Below are 20,000 nucleotides of genomic sequence, written 5' to 3' on the forward strand. Positions count from 1 at the left end.
TGTGAGTGGATTTGGTAGACGGAAACTGAAAGAAGCCCGTCGTATATATATATATGTATATGTGTATATATATGTGTGTGTGTGTGTGTGTGTGTGTGTTTGTCCCTCCCAGCATCGCTTGACCACCATTGCTGGTGTGTTTACGTCACCGTCACTTAGCGGTTTGGCAAAAAGAGACTGATAGAATAATTACTAGGCTTACAAAGAATAAGTCCTGGGGGTCGATTTGCTCGACTAAAGGTGGTGCTCCAGTATGGCCACAGTCAAATGACTGAAACAAGTAAACGAGAGAGTATATAAAATCCTCTTAAGTATGAAATAGCCTGGCAATGGAAAATGAAGGAGGTGAAGATAATGCCAATCCTTGGATTCTTGGGGACAATATCAGAAGGCATCAAGAGGAATATAATAGAAAACAGAATAGAGTGCCCAGTGGAACTGTTACAAAAGGTTTGCCATTTTGGTATGGCCAGAATAATCAGGAAAGTATTAGATAGTTGAAAAGAATGAATAGCATGGTACCGTAGGCTGCAGGTAGCAAGCCTGCTACATATGCAAGACTCCAGGAGTTCCAACAAAATCTGAGATAAAAAGAATAAATAATAATAATCCTTTCTACTATCGGCACAAGGCCTGAAATTTGGTGGATGGGGCAGTCGATAAGATTGATCCCAGTACGCAACTGTTACTTAATTTGCCAACCTCAAAAGGATGAAAAGCAAAGTCAACTTCAGCAGAATTTGAACTCAGAATGTAGCGATGAACGAAATACCACTAAGCATTCCGACCATCGTACTAACAATTCTGCCAGCTCACCACCTTAATAATAAAAATAATAATGATAATAATAATAATAATAGTAATAATAATGATAGTAATGATAATAATAATAATAATAATCCTTTCTACTATAGGTTATAGGTACAAGGCCTGAAATTTGGTGGGAGGGGTCTGTCGATCACATTGATAATTTATCAACCCCAAAAAGATGAAAGGCAAAGGCAACCTTGGTGGAATAATTAATAATAATAATAGTAATAATAATAATAATAATAATAATAATAATAATAATAATAAACATTACCATCATCTTAATGTCTACTTTTGCATGTTTGTATGAATCAGTCAAAATCTGTTGAGACATTATTTTTATGGTAAAATGCCGCTCTAGTCACCAATCCTCAGTTGTTTCCAGGTAAGTTATTTCCACATGACTGGGCATGTTTCCATGGAAGTTTGGAAACGGATGAAAGTGTTTTTCGTTTACAAACATCAAGTAATGTTGACAAAGAGAGAGAGACACACTCATATATATATATATATATAATGCGCCTACTACAATAAGAATTGCTTCTGTTTTTAGGCTCCACATTCAAGTTACCTCTATTTCCAGATCTTTGCATTTTGAAAATTTCTCCATTTCTTTTAGAGAAACATTATCATCTGTTGGTATTGATACATCAGTTAGAAAGCATTTTTTTTCTTGATGATCTCTGATAACTATATCTGGCCTATTGGCGTTATTTTCTCTATCTGTATGTATTGGCATATCCCTGAGTATGGTTGTTTTCTCCTTTTTTGTGACCTGTTCTTGGGTGTGCCTATATCATCTTTATTCTGTTGTTATTCCATAGTGTCAGCATAGCTTCCAGTGTATATAGATCCTAACACTGTCATGTTCTTCTTAACCAGGACTGGACAGCCAGAGACAATATGATCTATTGTTTCTTCTCCATCACCACATATTCTGCAGTTACTTGTATTTCTTTTCATTACATATTTTTGGTGATTTCTGGTGGGAAGGCTTTGATCCTTCAGTCTCTGCTTTGAGTCCTGAGCTTCTCAACCATTGTCGAGATTTTGCTGTCATTATTTTTCTTGCTTTCCTGTCTATTTTGATTAGTTCATTTAGAGTCCAATTAAGAATATTGTAGCTGTAACTTACAACTGGGACGGCTAAAGTGTTGATACCTATTATCTTGTTTTTCGCATTGAGTTCTGTTTTCAGTATTAATCTAACTCATCCATAGTATTCTCTTTTTAATTTTCTCTTTCATTTGTGTGTGTTGTACCGTATCTAGTTCATTAATTCATAAGTATTTGTATGTCTGGCTTTGGTCTAATTCTCTTATTTCATTGGCTTTATCTAGAGTGATGTTGCTACTCTTAACTAGTTTTCCTCTTTTCAAGGTTGCTTTGGCACATTTTCCTGACCCAAATTTCCTGTTTATTTCTTTGGTAAATCCATGTACTGTCTGTAGTAATTTTTCCAGCTGTTTATCATTTGTAGCATATAGTTTTAGGTCATCCATATATAAGAGGTGGCTGATTGTTTAGCCATAACAGTTGTATCTACATCCAGTTTTGTTTAGCATGTCAAATAAAGGTGTCAGTACCAAGCAGAAAAGGAGTAGAGAGAGCGTGACTCCCTGGAATATTCTTCTTCTAGGGGATGGCTTTGGTTTTTATGAGACCATCTTTTGTCTGGAGCTGTACCACTGTCTGCCATTTATTCATGGAATGTTTTATATATTTTATGATTATCAGTGCTACCTTGATCATGGCTAGTGTTTCTAGGATCCATATGTGGGAAATACTATCAAAAGCCTTTCAATAATCGATCCAAGCCATACTTAGACCCTTCTTCTATCTGTGGCTGTCTTCAGCCATGGCTTTATTGATCAGTAGCAGATCTCTACAGCTGTATGAGCCCTTAGAGTATCCCTTCTGCTCTTCTGGAAACAGGCTGTTTTCTTCCAGATGCTTGCCCATTCTCTGCAATAATATTGCAATAAAGGCTTTGAAAATTGTAAGGAGACAAATTATTGGGCTGTAATTTTGTGGGTTTGCTGTTTCAGTGGATTTGGGAATTAGGATAGTTTTCCTTTCCATGAGCCATTCAAGCATTGTTTCTGTCTGTGCTAGGATTTCCTTAAATTTTTCAGCCAGTGTTTTCTGTATTCCTGTTATTTTAACCAGAATGTGGCAATCTTGTCATGCCTGGGTACCTTCCAGTTGCTTAGTTTTTTCAGTACCTGGGTGACCTCTTCAGTTGTTATAGGAGTCCAGAATTGTTCAAGTGCTGTGATTGTTGTTTTGATAGATCTTTTATTATTATTATTATTATTATTATTCCTAATATTCGACTGATTCTTCATTTTCTCAACCTCCAAAGGGATGAAAAACAAATTCAACCACAGCAGGATTCGAACATGGAATGTAAAGAGCTGGAAGAAATATGATATGGCAGGTTATGTGATGCTCTAACAAATCTGCCAGTGTATCATCCAACTATTTCTTACTGCTGCTGATGATGATGATAACAATGATGATTTACAAGAGTGAAGAAAGTAATTCTTGAGAAACTGTAAGTTCAGTGACAACCTCTACATCATTGTCAATGCTGCTGTTGCCCCATCCCTACTCCAAACCATTATCATCATCATCATCATCATCATCATCATTTTCTTATGAAAAGAAGCAGAAGCAGCTTTCTAACTTCCAACATATTCTCCCCACCACCACCACCACCACCACCACCACCCCACTGTTATTGTCATCAGGGAGTCAAGCCATGCCACCTAATGGTTGACTTTTTATAAGTAATATCTTTAATCTTTTATCTTTATGATTGTGTCAATCACTGGACTGCAGCCATACTGGAGCACTGCCTCAAAGGGTTTACTTGAACAAATTGACCATGGAATTTATATTTAAGCTTGTTTCTTATTCTCTCAGTCTCTTTTTGCCAAACTGTTTATATTATATGTTTTATATTTATTGCATGAGAAAGATTAATCTTTCAATGAACAGCTATTTGATCAAATCCCTTAAATACATCTTTAGAATGAGAAAACTGCCTTCCAGTTGATTTTCATAATCGAATAGAAACAGGAGCCTTATTCATTTAATTTAATATATTATGACCCAATGAGGACAATTAGGACTTCAAGACACAAACTCACCACCTATAGAACTTTTTTTTTTCCATGATCACTCTACATTTATTCTTACAGAGAAAGAAAGAAACCAGCACCAGTTGTCAAGTGATGGTGGGATACACATGCACACGCATGCACACACACACATACACAATGAGTTTCTTTCTACCAAATCCACTCACAAGACTTTGATTGGCCAGAGGCTTTGGTAGAAGATGCCCAAGATGCTACAAAACGAGACTGAACCCAAAACCCTATGGTTATGAAACAAGCATCTTACCATGTACCAATGCCTGCAGCTATGTAATAAGACCTCTCTTGTTTCCCACCTGTTTTTTATAGAATAGACTTTTTTGTGTGTGTAGAATAGACTAAGTCTGAATTAGAACCAGAGTCTTGCGCAAGACTTTGGTTCTAATTTACACTTCGTGTATTCCACAAAAATATCTAGTGGCTGTGTGGTAAGTAGCATGCTTACCAACCACATGGTTCCGGGTTCATTCCCACGGCGTGACACCTTGGGCAAATGTCTTCTACGATAGCCTCGGGCCAACCAAAGCCTTGTGAGTGGATTTGGTAGATGGAAACTGAAAGAAGGCCATTGTATATAATTATATATGTATGTATGTGTTCTTTGAGCAAGACACTTTATTTTCACATTGCTCCAGTTCACTCAGCTGTAGAGATGAATTATGTCACTGATGCCAAGCTGTATCAATCTTTGCCTTTCCCTCGGATAATATCAGTGGTGTGGAGAGGGGAGGCTACTATGCATGGGTGACAGCTGGTGTTCCATGAACAACCTTGCCCGGACTTGTACCTTGGAGGGGAACTTTCTAGCTGCAATCTCAAAGTCATTCATTATCAAAGAAGTCTTTACATACATGATGGGCTTCTTTCAGTTTCCGTCTATCAAATCCACTCGCAAGGCTTAGAAGACACTTGCCTCAGGTGCCATGTAATGAGACTGAACTTGACCCTTCACCCTTAAAGGGTCAGGCAAAATGTCTTGTAGTAACTGTTCTATGTATCCTGACAGCAATGTTTGCAACCATATTGGTTCCAAGCAGTGCCAGTCCATTTCAGGGACCTTTCATTAGCATGGATTGAGGACACTTGCATGCATAGGCAACAGCTTGTCTTATTCAAAATATTCTGCTTCCCATGCTGCACATAAATGTGCAGAAAAAGGGTTAACTATGGCTGACAAAGGACTCCCAAATATTCTACCTGCTTTATGTTCAAACTGGCCAGGTCCTGCCTCTCACACCTACCCTACAATATCATTCTACAAAACCAACAATCACATCATTGAAATCTCATAGCTTTGAGATAATGAATTATTAATGGAAAACAATGAGAATAAATAAGCATGACATGTGACAGAATAATTCAAATGCTAAAGGGTTAAGATGGTTGGGTGAAATTTGAAGGAGATTTCATGGCTATTTGTAGAAAGCAACCTGTTGCAACTGAACAACTGTTTTGTATGTCACATCATGCAATGTCATGATTGTATAGCCATAATAGCTGTTTATTAAAATTTTTGTAACACAATCTATAGGTCTGAGTTTGTTCATTTCAACAGTATAATTTTCCTTCTCTCTTTCTCTGTCATTCACGGATAGTCATTTTTAATGATTTCCTTAAAGCAATGTATATGGTGTGTTTTGAACTACATATGTCTTTTTTTGTCAGTAAATGATTATTTTTTTTTATTTTTGTTTATATGGCCCAGTTTATGATAAGCAGTAACACATAAGGCATGCAGCTAAAAAAAATAATAAATAGGTAGTTAAATAAATAAATAAATAAATAAATAAATAAATAAAGGTTGTCCATGCATGAAGCAGAGGTTTCTTCATTGACCTGTACTTGTTTTCAAGTGAGTTCTCTCAGCTATCATGAGTTAAGTATACGGTAGCTTTATGTAGCCTTACGTACGGCAGAGGGGCTGATAATAACACATTTCACATGGGAGACTGAAAAGCTTGGCCAATCAGTACTCTTGTTTTTGTCATCACCATCATTAATGTTGTGATGAACCAAAGGGGGAAGCCTCTATGTGGTCACCAGATCTGCTAGAAATAGTAGACAAATCTCACTAAATCATAGCCTCATGTATTTTATACATATACATATATCTGTATATGTGCAAGTGTGTGTGTATTGTGAAGATGTGTGGTCAGGTATCATCACCACCATCATTTAACATCTATTTTCTATGCTGGCATGGGTTGGATGCTTTGAGAGAAGCTGGCAAGACAGAGGGTTACGCCAAGCACCACAGTCAGTTTTGGAATGATTTTTCTGGCTGGATACCCTTCCTGATGCCAACCACAGTACAGAGCGTACATGTACTGAGTGCTTTAAACATAGCACAAGCACAAGCACCAGCTGAATGCCCTTCCTAATGCCAACCACTTTAGAGCAGACTGGGTGTGTTTATCTGGCACAAGCACAAGCATCATATATACATATATATACACATAGAATTGTGTTTGTTTGCTTCCGTGTGTCTCTTTATATTCACACCATTTAGGAAGCAGCTGCATTTGTTTATGTCTTACTGTCTCACATAAGCAAAATGTCACACAGTCCTGAATATATCAAAACAAAGAGAGAATCAGAGCCAGGTTTTGCTCAACAAAGCTTGGCTTAAAGTTTCTTATTTCTTTACTGCCCACAAGGGGCTAAACATAGAGGGGACAATCAAGGACAGACAAAGGGATTAAGTCGATTTACATCGACCCCAGTACGTAACTGGTACTTAATTTATCGACCCCGAAAGGATGAAAGGCAAAGTCGACCTCGGCGGAATTTGAACTCAGAACGTAACGGCAGACGAAATACCGCTAGGCATTTCGCCCGGCATGCTAACGTTTCTGCCAGCTCGCCACCTTGGCTTAAAGTTTATGCAATGGTGTTAGCAGTGGCAACGATAACAATAACAGTGACAAAAACAATGCAATAAAGAAGCCAGAGGCATCAATACTTACTGGGTGCCATTTTGTTGACCAGAATCCCTTTATATGGTCCGCCGCCAATGAAATGTATTTGGCTGTTGTCTATCTCACTCTGACATTTCCTCTCAAGTCGGATCATTGAACAGTCCTCATGGCGACTGGCAGTCATCACAATATCTGGAATGAAAATTAAAAAGAAAAAGCCACAATGAACATCAGAAAATGCCAGATTAAGAAGAGAATTTGGAATTAGACATTGCATAACAAAATATAGGTGCAAGTGTACCTGTATGTAAATGTGACTGATCCTGAGACCACAGTTGGGAATCAAACTACTTACCATATCATCATCATCATCATCATCGTTTAACGTCCGCTTTCCATGCTAGCATGGGTTGGACGACTTGACTGAGGACTGGTGAAACCGGATGGCAACACCAGGCTCCAATCTAAATTTGGCAGAGTTTCTACAGCTGGATGCCCTCCCTAACGCCAACCACTCAGAGAGTGTAGTGGGTGCTTTTACATGTCACCTGCACGAAGGCCAGTCAGGCGATACTGGCAACGGCCACGCTCGAAATGGTGTCTTTTATGTGCCACCCGCACAAGCCAGTCCAGGGGCACTGGCAACGATCTCGCTCGAAAATCCTACGGGAGCCAGTCAGGCGGTACTATTAATTATATTAAGTTCGTTACAACATGTAAATGCCTCATGCTATAAAAGAATCTTAAAGTAAAAATTATCTTAATAAATATACAGAGTACCGACAGCGATTAGAAAGTGGATTATGTACACTAGCTATGAAATCATGATTTGCAGCTGACTGAAACAAGTAAAAAGAGTAAAAAGGAAATGAAATATGAAAAAAGAAAATAGCAATATTCCCAGGGAATTGTCATCTTTAGAAGACGAAGGTGTAGCAATTGCCAATCTTGAGAAATGCAAAAATGCAAAAATGATACAACATAATGATATGAAAAAGACGATAATAATGATTTCTTAGATCAGAGGTTCTCAACCATCTTTTATCTACAGGCCCTTTTGACCCCTATTTTACTCAGGTGAACCTCCATAACCACTCAATGTTTCAAAAATTAAAAAAATAATTTTAAATGATCTAATTATATTTTTATAATTAAATATTGTTAAAAACTGGCTAAAAAAAATTAAAATATTTTGTGCATGGTAGAAGGTATAACCAATTTACTGTCGATAAATTTTAACAATAAAATCTGACCCCTAAGGGTCAGATGGAATCTACTTGAGACTCACTTACTCAGATGCAAAACTGATTTTCTCTGCATATAACCACCTGTCACTGATCATTTGCCACACTCTTTTCTCTGCAGTGCACTTACCCTCCCACTCACTTTTCCTATTCCTCTAACCCTCCTCTCTCTCTCTCATATTCTCCTCGTACTTTGACATCTCTCTCTCTTTCCAGATGAGGAAGCCTTTTATTCACCTTCAACAAGACACCTGCTTCCATCTTTCTATCACACTTCTATATCCCTTAATACTACACCCCACTGAGCTGAGGGGTGTCTTGTCTTGTGAGTGGTCTCACTAGTGCTAGTACCATAAAAAAAGTGCCCTGTACACTCTGTAAAGTGGTTGACATTAGGAAGGGCATCCAGCTGTAGAAACCATACCAAATCAGACATTGGAGCTCAGTGCAGCCCTCTTGAACTGCTCAACGTATGCCAACAAAGAAAAATGGATGTTGGATGACAATGAGGTGAAGGAGGAGGATGACATAAGATCAGAAAATTGGCAACTAGAGGAGGAATTGGTCAATGAAACCAAGTGGAGTAAGTGAGTGAATGTGAGTGAGTGAATGTGAGCGAGTGAATGTGAGCGAGTAAATGTGAGTGAGTGAATGTGTGTGTTACATTCAATATCATTTCCTCTTGTGTTCTCGGGTATATTGGGCAGCAAGTTGATGCCGTTGGTTTCTGTTGGTTGTGGTTTTCTCTGCAACTGCCCATGTAAAGACGGTCTTTCTCAAGTCAGTTATGAGTGTTCCTAACCATGTAGTTTTTGGTCTTTCTCGTCTCCTTTTCCCCTTCCAGTGGTGACCATTTGGAGGCTGCTTTAGGATGACATTCTAGAAACCAGAGTGTTACTAGTTTAATACCAGTTTCCCATGCTGGCGAGCTGCACCAGGGTCCAGTCTAATTTAGTTTGGTCTCTATAGCTGGGTGCCCTTCCTAACATCAACCACTTAGAGAGTGGACTTAGTGCTTTTCACACAGCTTTTTTCCATGGACCAGCATGGCTGCTTATTATATGGACCAACACGGTTGCTCTTCAGGTGGACTGGCATGGATGCTTTTTTATGTGGACCAGCACAAATATTTTTACGTGAACTGGCAGGGGTGCTTTTTACATGGGATGGTAGGGTGTTTTTCTTATGCGGACCAGTACACATTACGTAATATATTGAGAAGGTGGTGAGCTGGCAGAACCATTAGCACGCCGGGAAAAATGCTTAGCGATATTTCATGTGCTGCTATGTTCTGAGTTCAAATTCCACTGAGGTCAACTTTGCCTTTCATCCTTTCAGGGTCAATTAAATAAATACCAGTTATGCACTGAGGTTAGCGTAATCGGATTAATCCATTCCCTTAAATTTGAATCCTTATGCTTCCAGCAGAAAGAATTACATAATATGTTGAGCTCTAAAGCTTGAGGCTGCTTCCTTTGTTTAACCCTTTCATTATCACATTTCCATTGGTATACTCTACATTTGTTTCGACTAGTTTTGAAAATAGCAAACAACTTAGTTACATTTACTTTGTTATCCTTTAGCTGGTGTTTGGAACTTAAACTTACATAAAGTTTGGTGTAAGGCTTTAAATTTGATCACCTAAAAATAAGAAGGTTGAAACACTGAACCATGGGAAGACTGAGGCAGGTTGGTATTAAAAATGTTGAGTACCAAATAAGAAAGTCACACACACACACACACATGACAGGCTTCAACAAGATTCTATTCACAGGGTATTGTTCCACCCAAGATTATGGCAGAAGCTTTCTTGACCGTTTGGTGTTGCAAATAAAGCCTCTTAATCACAGAGCCACATTCTGTATTCGTACTCTTGAAAAATTATAGTACAATAGTCGTTGCATCACACGAAGGAGGTTAGTGAAAATGCTTCGTTACCCAAATATAAAGAAGCTGGGTAAGTTTATTAATAAACCAATTCCTTTTCTGTCTTTTTTCTGACCCAACAATAACAATCCATCATGAAATCCCCAAAAACTAACATTCTAATACAGGCGGCATGTTACTTAATCTAATCTTTTCACTAAGCTAATTCTAATCAAAGTGAAGAGCAACTTCACTTCTACTCAAGTGTCTCTTTATCCATCCACTTGAACTTTCATCTATTAATATAATATTGATATTGATTTTATCAAAAGAGCTTCTATGGAGCCTTGACTAATTAGAAATAGTAGCTAAAACAAATGCAAGCCACTTCGAGCATGGCCGTTGCTAGTACTTCCTGACTGGCCTTCGTGCCGGTGGCACGTAAAAGCACCCACTACACTCTCTGAGTGGTTGGCTTTAGGAAGGGCATCCAGCTGTAGAAACTCTGCCAAATCAGATTGGAGCCTGGTGTAGCCATCTGGTTTTACCAGTCCTCAGTCAAATCGTCCAACCCATGCTAGCATGGAAAGCAGACGTTAAATGATGATGATGATGATACTGCCATGTTAAATACAGGCAGATAGACTGGACAGTGTAGCAGTGTCTTTGATAAAATAAGGAATGTTACAGCTGGAGCATCTTTAATTATGTCTGCTGAATATGGGGGTAAAAAAAAAAAATTTAAAAAAAAAAAAAACAATGACAACAACAACAACAACAATGCTGGTTTCTTATCAGTGAGGGAGCTTTTCTGTGGTTGGTTGAACTACAAGAAGTAGCCACCGAATTCCCCTCAAACACCATACTGCATTTCCTTACAAAAGAAAGAACATATTGAATATAGACAGTCCTTCATGTACTTCTTCGTTGTTGTTGTTGTTGTTGTTGTTGAAGGTCTTAATGTAGATACAAACAAAAACAAAAAAACAAAAGCAAAAGCAAAAAACCTTTTATCACATAACTATACTGGTTGATATCAAAACGATTAATTTTCTTTACTGTTTTCAATTTTTGATATGAGTTTTTAGCCTCTGAATCATTAAAATCCCTATTCAGTGGACAGAAATAAGGTATTTTATTTCTAAACCTGAAATGCCAAGTTATGTGGCCAGACTATTTATTGAAATTTCATACACACTTGAGATCTTCAGTTCAGTATCCGAACCTTTCCTCAACTATCGTCATAGATGTTGTGTAATGATCAAAGGAATATAACTGCAATTATATGCATCACTAACAGGATTCCTCCAAAGAATCTCTGGAATGACATTACTCAACAGGATGCACTTTTTGGAGGTCAAGGAGTCTCTCCAGGTCAAGTCGTTACTTCTCCATATTGAGGGGTCACAGCTCAGGAACTTGAAAAACTTTTTTAAAATATCACAAGAAGGAATCACAAGACAGATTCTTCAAGCCAAGCCAACCAGGAGACCTAGAGGTAGACCAAGAATGGGATGGTTTGATAACAGCCAAAGCCTAAGTTGCTGATGCTTAGGAATTCAACCAGAAAGTCCAACAATGGTTGCTTTTCAAAGGACCTATAGAGGTGACTGACAACTCTACCCCCATGACCCTCTCAGGAACAGTGGGCAGAGAAGATGGTTTTAAACTATATCACCTCACTGCACTTCCTGCTAGCAAGGAAAAATTAATTTTATATTTGACTATAAGTGACACAGAATAGGAATATTTATTTTTGCTCACATAGATTAGCATCATTTAAAGAAGGTGTGTTGTGATATTAATAATTTTCTTATCAATATAAATGAACAGAAATGATTCCAGTTTAGTCAGTTGACTGTTTCCCCTTTTGATACAAACCAATCTGAGACTCCCCTCCTTCTTTGATATATGTTGTGTTGAAGCCCCCAGGCGAAGAAGTAGGATTTCCCAAGACATATAAATAGAGGAAGTCTGGCTGTGGTAGGTGTGTTGAGTAGCAGTTGTGTAGCAGTTGAGTAGAGATCATCCAAAGGTGCTAGATAGCAGTAGCTTGAGACATAACAATATAAACTTTATGTTTTAAAGTGATCTAAATGAAACCCTTACACCAAAATTTCCTGTTAATCTATGTTCCAAACACTGGCTTAATAAAGTCAAAGTTATTTTACTAAATATTTCACTATTTTCAAAAGTAATTCAAACAAAAGGAGTATGTTCAAATAAAAGGAGTATATTTCATCAGAAATATGGTAACAAAAGGATTAAAGTGATCTAAATGAAAACTATAATTTATGTTCCAAACACTGGCTTAATAATGACAAAGGTATTTTATTACTCTTTTACTTGTTTCAGTCATTTGACTGTGGCCATGCTGGAGCACTGCCTTTTAGTCGAGCAAATCGACTCTAGTTCTTATTCTTTGGAAACCTAGTACTTATTCTATCGGTCTCTTTTGCCGAACCGCTAAGTTACAGGGACGTAAACACACCACCATCGGTTGTCAAGCGATGTTGGGGGAACAAACACAGACACACAAACATATACACACACATACATACATATATGTACATGTATACGACGGGCTTCTTTCAGTTTCCGTCTACCAAATCCACTCACAAGGCTTTGGTCAGTTCAAGGCTATAGTAGAAGACACTTGCCCAAGGTGCCACACAGTGGAAATGAACCCGGAACCATGTGGTTGGTAAGCAAGCTACTTACCACACACCCACTCCTGTGCCTATATTAAATATTTCATTTTAAGAAGTAATTCAAATAAAAGGAATATATTTCAACGGAAATATGGTAACAAAGGGTTAAAATAATTTAAATTAGAACCTTAATTTCAGGTTAATTTATAGTTCTAAACACTAGTTTAATGACCTGCAAAGTTATTTCACTAAATTCTTCCTTGTTTTCAAAATGAAATGAAACAAAGATAAAGTATTTCAACAGAAACATGATAACAAAAGGGTTTAAAATAAAGATCCATAATGTAACTGTTTAACACTGTTGCCAAATGTTGAAGTGAGCATTGAATGTATGAAAGACAAAGACCTCCCAAGAGAAGGTACACATCTAATAGGAATAAAAAAAAAAAAAAAAGGGAAAAGAATTTCAAGTAAGATGAATATAAATGATTGTCTTTTACACAGGCTAATGAATTGTGTAGCTTATTTATAAATAAAATAATAACAAAAAATGAGGTAGAAAACTGGGAACGGACTGGCCGTTATTTATTCATGCCATTCCTGGTGGTTTTAACAGAGTAAGTAATATGACATATCTTCATCAAATGAACAATTAAAATTGGACGGCCAATTCAGATTGCCAAGAACTTGTCCCAATCAATAAAATATATTAAATAAATAATAGCCTTTCATAAACGAAGCATTATTTAAGCTATCACTAAAGTGTTGTATAAATCCCGCCATCACCTTCAGAAATATTTCACTTTAGGAGTGGTGGTGGGGGGTTGCATTTTCTATTATGAATCCCAAGAGAAGAAACAGGTGTTTCTTGTTTTTTTGTGGGGGTTTCTTTTTGTTCGTTGCAATTCTTTTATTCTGTAGCCAGTTTCATTTATTGGACTGTGGCCATACTGGAGCAAGACCATCAAGAATTGTAATTGATTAAATCGACCCCAGTACTTGACAGTTGTTAGTTAGTTTTATTTATCAACTTCAGAAAGATGAAAGGCAAAATTGATGAAGGCGGGATTTGAACTCAGAATATAAAAAGGAGTAACAAAGTACCACAAGGTCTTTTGCGAAAGTCTTTCAACTGATGCCATAATTTCCCCACCCTACAGGTAACATTTTTCTTCAGGTTCATTTAAATTAATTAGTTGCTTTTCAAATATTTATTAATTCCCTTATATTTCATTCCCAAAAGACCGCTTCTTTTAGTACGTGATGCATACAATGTATGGCTAAATGTGTGGAGGCGCATTGGCCCAGTGGTTAGGGCAGCGGACTCGCATTCATAGGATCGCGGTTTCGATTCCCAGACCGGGCGTTGTGAGTGTTTATTGAGCAAAAACACCTAAAGCCCCACGAGGCTCCGGCAGGGGATGGTGGCGAACCCTGCTGTACTCTTTCACCACAACTTTCTCTCACTCTTACTTCCTGTTTCTGTTGTGCCTGTAATTCAAAGGGTCAGCCTTGTCACACTCTGTGTCACGTTGAATATCCCCGAGAACTACGTTAAGGGTACACGTGTCTGTGGAGTGCTCAGCCACTTGCACGTTAATTTCACGAGCAGGCTGTTCCGTTGATCGGATCAACTGAAACCCTCGACGTCGTAAGCGACGGAGTGCCAACAACAACATGGCTAAATGTGAAACCAAAATCAGTGCATACACAATGTGCATTGTTATACACAAATCTAACAGAAATTGGTAATAGTTGTTTTTGCTTTTGTTGTTCTCGACATTGAAGAGACAACAGTGCTTCAACAGGTGTGACTGAGTGGTAAGAAGTTGGATTCCAAACCACATGGTTTCAGGTTCAGTCCCACTGTGTGGCACCTTGAGCAAATGTGCAATAGTTCCAGTTCAACAAAAGCCTTGTAAGTGGATATTGTAGAGAGTAACTGAAAGAAGCTCACTGTGTGTGTGTGTGTGTGTGTGTGTTTGTCCTCCATCACAGTTTGACATGCAGTGTTGATTTGTTTACAGCTCCTTAACTTAGCAGTTTGACAGAAAAAGACTAATAGATTAAGCACCTGACTTAAAAGGTGAAAAGAATATGTACTGGAGCTAATTTATTCAAGGAAGTGCCCCAGCACGGCCACAGTGAAATGACTGAAGCAGTTAAAAAATTATATATATATATATATATATATATATATATATATATATATGTATATATATGTATATATAAATACCTATATATGAATATATTTATAAATGAATAAATATTGTCCATCTATGTGTCCTGTCATATGCAATAAATTTCTTTGCCTTGCTACCAACAACTTCTAGCTAAGCAATACACAAATATATTTACATACCTTATCTGTTTCTACCATTCTATAGTTGTGTGTATGTGTGTATGCGTGTGTGTATATATATATATATATATTTATATATATATATCCTTTTTAATTTCTTTATCTCATAGTGTATCAGCACATACCAAAAATACATGTATTCACATTTATTTCTAAATGCATTGATCAAAGTAGGAACAGAAATGCTTATAAACCTTTCGTGGGGCCTCCAAACTGGTGGGACCCATCTTCAAGGGTTTAGTCAGTTATACTCATCCCAGTATTTATGTTTTATATCTGGTATGTAGAGGAAAAAATAAAACGAGAGAGAAAGGATTAAAAAAATGGAGAGAGAAAAATATGTGTAGGGATTAACACATTATTTACATTATTTACATTTGACAGATATTTGTCCTCATCTTGTTTGATGTTAACACAACATTTCGGCTGATATACCCTCCAGCCTTCATCAGGTGTCTTGGGGAAATTTCGAACCTGGGTTCTCATTCCTAAGGTATTTTTCAATGTTATCATCATCAGTATTATTATTATTATTATTATTATTATTTTTCAGGTCACTGCCTGGAATCGAACTCAGAATCTTGGGGTTAGTAGCCTTCGCTCTTAACCACTACGCCATATGCCCAAGACACCTGATGAAAGCTGGAGGGTATATCAGCCGAAACGTTGTGTTAACAACAAACAAGATGAGGACAAAGATCCATCAAATGTAAATAATGTGCATAATTCCTCATCCCTTAAATATAGAACTGTAGGGATTAACAGTTCAACATGTGCACACACACACACACACATACTTAATTGGTTCTGTTTCCGTCTACCAAATTCATTCACTAGGTACTGTTAGCCCAGGGCTAACGCCTACCTAAATCACATAAACTTGCCTGCACCTTTGTATTATTTTATTCTTTTCCTCATTTCAGTCAGTTCGATTGTGGCCATGCTGGAGCACCGCCTTTTATTCCTTTAGTCGGTGTCCAATTACGAGTATCCAAGTGTGTGATATTATGAAAGCAAAGTAAAAAAGAAAAGGAAGACAGGAGAAGAGGTGGGGAAAGATAAGAGAAGACAAAAGTAAGAAGGTCAGACTGTAAAGAGAAAGGGAAAGAAGAAGAAAAAAATATAAGAAAAAGGAAAAAGAGGAAGACAGAAAAAAGAAAAAGAAAGAATAAAATACAGGAATGAAACAGACAGAAGGAAAAGATTTTTTTTGAATTTTCTCTTTAACAAGGACATAAAAAAAAGTTGTTGTCTGGCACCAAACACCTACACCTATGATTGAAGACATTCCAGTGGTGACCATCCCACCTTTATATATATCAAGGATTACATTATTTTATTTATGTTATGTCATGTTTTATTTTATTTCACATTGTAGGGTGTGACTCAAACGAAATATCAAGACAGTAAGGCGTGATTTGAAGGCAATTTGGCTACTATTTCTAGCAGACCTAGCTTACTATGTAGCAATTACCTTATTGGCTCTAGTATACATATATTAGTAGATCAGTTGAGGGTGATTTAGTTGCTATTTCTAGCTGGTCAAGACCACATTGAGGCTCATGCTTTGATTTCAAGAAAATTTATATTGAATACAAATTTGAAAGTAGGCAGCTAAAGTTTTCAGCAGATTCTATCACTGGCTTATATGTACATATATTTTGTAAGTCAACAGTGTGATTTGAAGCAATTTGGCTATTATTTCTAGCAGGTCTAGTTTGCTATGTAGCAATTCCATCACTGGCTCAAATATACATACATTTCTAAGTATATAAAATTTAGGGTTCAGCAAGTATTGCTTCACCACACACCGAAAATTAGAAATAGCAGCCAAAACTACTATTTGGCTGCTATTTCTAATTTTCAGTGCGTGGTGAAGCTATATTTGCTGAACCCGAAATTTTATATTGTGTTTATATATTTACCGATAATGGTTTTTAACACACCGAACTACTTGGTAAAATTACTAATTATCAACAAATTATTAATTTTTACCCTAGGCATAGTAGTGGTTGTGTGGTAAGTAGCTTGCTTACCAGCCACATGGTTCCGGGTTCAGTCCCACTGCGTGGCACCTTGGGCAAGTGTCTTCTACTGTAGCCTCGGGCCGACCAAAGCCTTGTGAGTGGATTTGGTAGACGGAAACTGAAAGAAGCCTGTTGTATATATGTATATATATATATGTGTGTGTATATGTTTGTGTGTCTATGTTTCCCCCCCCCCCACACACACACACACAACATCGCTTAACAACCGATGCTGGTGTGTTTACGTCCCCATAACTTAGCGGTTCGGCAAAAAGAGACCGATAGAATAAGTACTAGGCTTACAAAGAATAAGTCCTGGGATCGATTTGCTCGACTAAAAGCAGTGCTCCAGTATGGCCACAGTCAAATTACTGAAACAAGTAAAAGAGTAAAAGAGTATGTCTGTATACATTTCTAAGTAAGTAGAATGTGTTTTGAGGGCGATTTCGTTGCTATCGCTAGCTGGTCAAGAACCACATTGAGGCTCATTCATTGATTTCAAGAAAACTTATACTGAATACAAGTTTTCAACAGAAAATTGAAATGTCATACATGGGTGAACGTAACATATGACATACCTGAAAGCATCATGTTGCTTTATTTCCCCGGGTCACCGTTCGTTGATCAAACAAACTTAAAATCAGAAACATTCCAGCTTCATGACACTGTTTGTTTTTGCGCTCCCCCCCCCCCACCAAAGTGTAATTCTACATTACCCATGTTGTTTTGCAAACAACTTGCACATGTAAGTGCTACCAGTCAAAAGCTCCGCATACCAGAAGCCAGCAAGTGTATGGGTCATCAGGAGAGAATGCGTGCCGTTTCGTCAACGGCCTACCTCTTGACGGCATCAATGCGCACCAGACCCGCCTCAATGATATGTGGCCCCACTTGCTAGATCAACTAGTTATCAAATAAAGCTGGGCATACAGCTGTAGAAACTCTGCTAGATCAGATTGGAGCCTGGTGCAGCCATCTGGTTCGCCAGTCCCCAGTCAAATCGTCCAACCCATGCTAGCATGGAAAACGGACGTTAAACGATGATGATGATGATGATTCTTTTAGCCATCACTCATCATCTCTTTTAAACCAAATTCAGTGGCTAGCTTTTTCCACTGTAGTTTGGATATCTGTCATGGAGATATTCACTTTATGCTGACGATATTCGTGACACTGACAAAGGTAACAGTGATGATGTTCACAATAGCGAATGTGATAATGTCAACAGCAGTCTTGATGGTGATACTGATGCTGATGGTGATGACGAAGATAATGGTGATGATCTTTTATCTTTTATGGTTTACTTGGTTCAGTCATTAGATATCGACCATGCTGGGGTACCAACTTGAAAAATTTTTAGCTGAAGGAATCAACACCAGCACATTTTCTTTATTTCTTTCCTTTTTTAAGCCTGGTACTTATTCTATTGGTCTCTTTTGCCAAAACACTAAGTTACAGGGATGTAAACACACCAACACTGGTTGTCAACAAGTGGTGGGAGACAAACACAAACGTACGAACAACTACACAAAACAGTCTTCTTTCAGTTTCCATTTACCAAATCCACTTACAAGTCTTCGGTCAACCCAAGGGTATTGCAGAAGACACTTACCCAAGGTGCCACGCAGTGGGACTGAATCTAGAACCATGTGGTTAGGAAGCAAGCTTCTTACCACACAGGTACGTCTGCACCTATGATGATGACAATTATGGTTATCATGATGGTGGTGGCAGCAGTGGTGGTGGTGGTAGATATGATGATGATGATGATAATTAGACAATAACGTCCACAATGATGATGAGGATGGTGATGACAATGACAAGATTGATGATGACAATGACAATGATGAAGGTAATATCATCATCATGACGATGTTGATGACGACAACAACGCTGATGATGACGTCATCATTATCATGACCATGATGGTGATGATGATGAAGCTGTTTTTAGTGATGGTGGTGGTGATGATAATGATGGTGATGATAATGATGGTGAGGATACGGTTGATGATGATTACATCATCTGGAGGATAGATGATTAAGATGGCCATTGCTAATGATGATGACGGTGGTCGTGGTGGTGACATTGATGTGATGGTGGTGATGAGACAGTGGGGATGAGACGGTGGGGAAGAGACGGTGGGGAAGAGACGGTGGGGAAGAGACGGTGGGGAAGAGACGGTGGGGAAGAGACGGTGGGGAAGAGACGGTGGGGAAGAGACGGTGGGGAAGAGACGGTGGGGAAGAGACGGTGGGGAAGAGACGGTGGGGAAGAGACGGTGGGGAAGAGACGGTGGGGAAGAGACGGTGGGGAAGAGACGGTGGGGAAGAGACGGTGGGGAAGAGACGGTGGGGAAGAGACGGTGGGGAAGAGACGGTGGGGAAGAGACGGTGGGGAAGAGACGGTGGGGAAGAGACGGTGGGGAAGAGACGGTGGGGAAGAGACGGTGGGGAAGAGACGGTGGGGAAGAGACGATGGTGATGAGACGGTGGTGATGAGACGGTGGTATGTGATGGTGCCAGTGGCCATAACATTCGTTGCTTCTTCTCCTCGCCACCCCATAGCATCTAGCTCCTCTCATTAACCAGAAAAACTATTTGCAGGTAATGAAACGTTGAAGAAGACGAGGGAGTGGTACAGAGAGATTGATCAATCACTGCAGGTGAGAGAAGAACTGTGGAATATGTTGAACCTGCAAGCACATGCATGTGTATGAATGTTGTTGCTGTTGTTGTTGCTGTTGTAGTGACAGTGATGATGGTTGAAGTGAAAGAAGGAAAAGACAACAGCAGGAATTAAAACACGGTAAAGAATGGTTTCCAAGGTAACAGCCAGTGATGTATGGTTGTTAGAGAGATGTAACCAATCCGGTAGAGGCACGAAAAGGTAATTACAAACAACATGAACAATATCGGCAAGAATACCCACAACAACAACAACAACAAACAAACAAAC

General features: G+C 38.4%; 1 protein-coding gene across 4 annotated transcripts in view; it reads right to left on the reverse strand.

The window, feature by feature from the left end:
• The window catches only part of LOC106882433 (uncharacterized), a 233,419-nt gene that overhangs the window by 145,979 nt on the left and 67,440 nt on the right, over positions 1-20,000 (reverse strand). For all 4 annotated transcript variants that reach the window (XM_089365502.1, XM_052973728.2, XM_089365501.1 and 1 more), the window contains exon 2: positions 6,941-7,084. In XM_089365502.1, coding sequence (XP_089221628.1) covers positions 6,941-7,084 — 144 coding nt within the window. The remainder of the gene's footprint in view (positions 1-6,940; positions 7,085-20,000) is intronic.

Source organism: Octopus bimaculoides, chromosome Z (assembly GCF_046866305.1).
Source record: "Octopus bimaculoides isolate indiv1 chromosome Z, ASM4686630v1, whole genome shotgun sequence".
In the NCBI taxonomy this organism is placed as follows: Eukaryota; Metazoa; Mollusca; class Cephalopoda; order Octopoda; family Octopodidae; genus Octopus; species Octopus bimaculoides.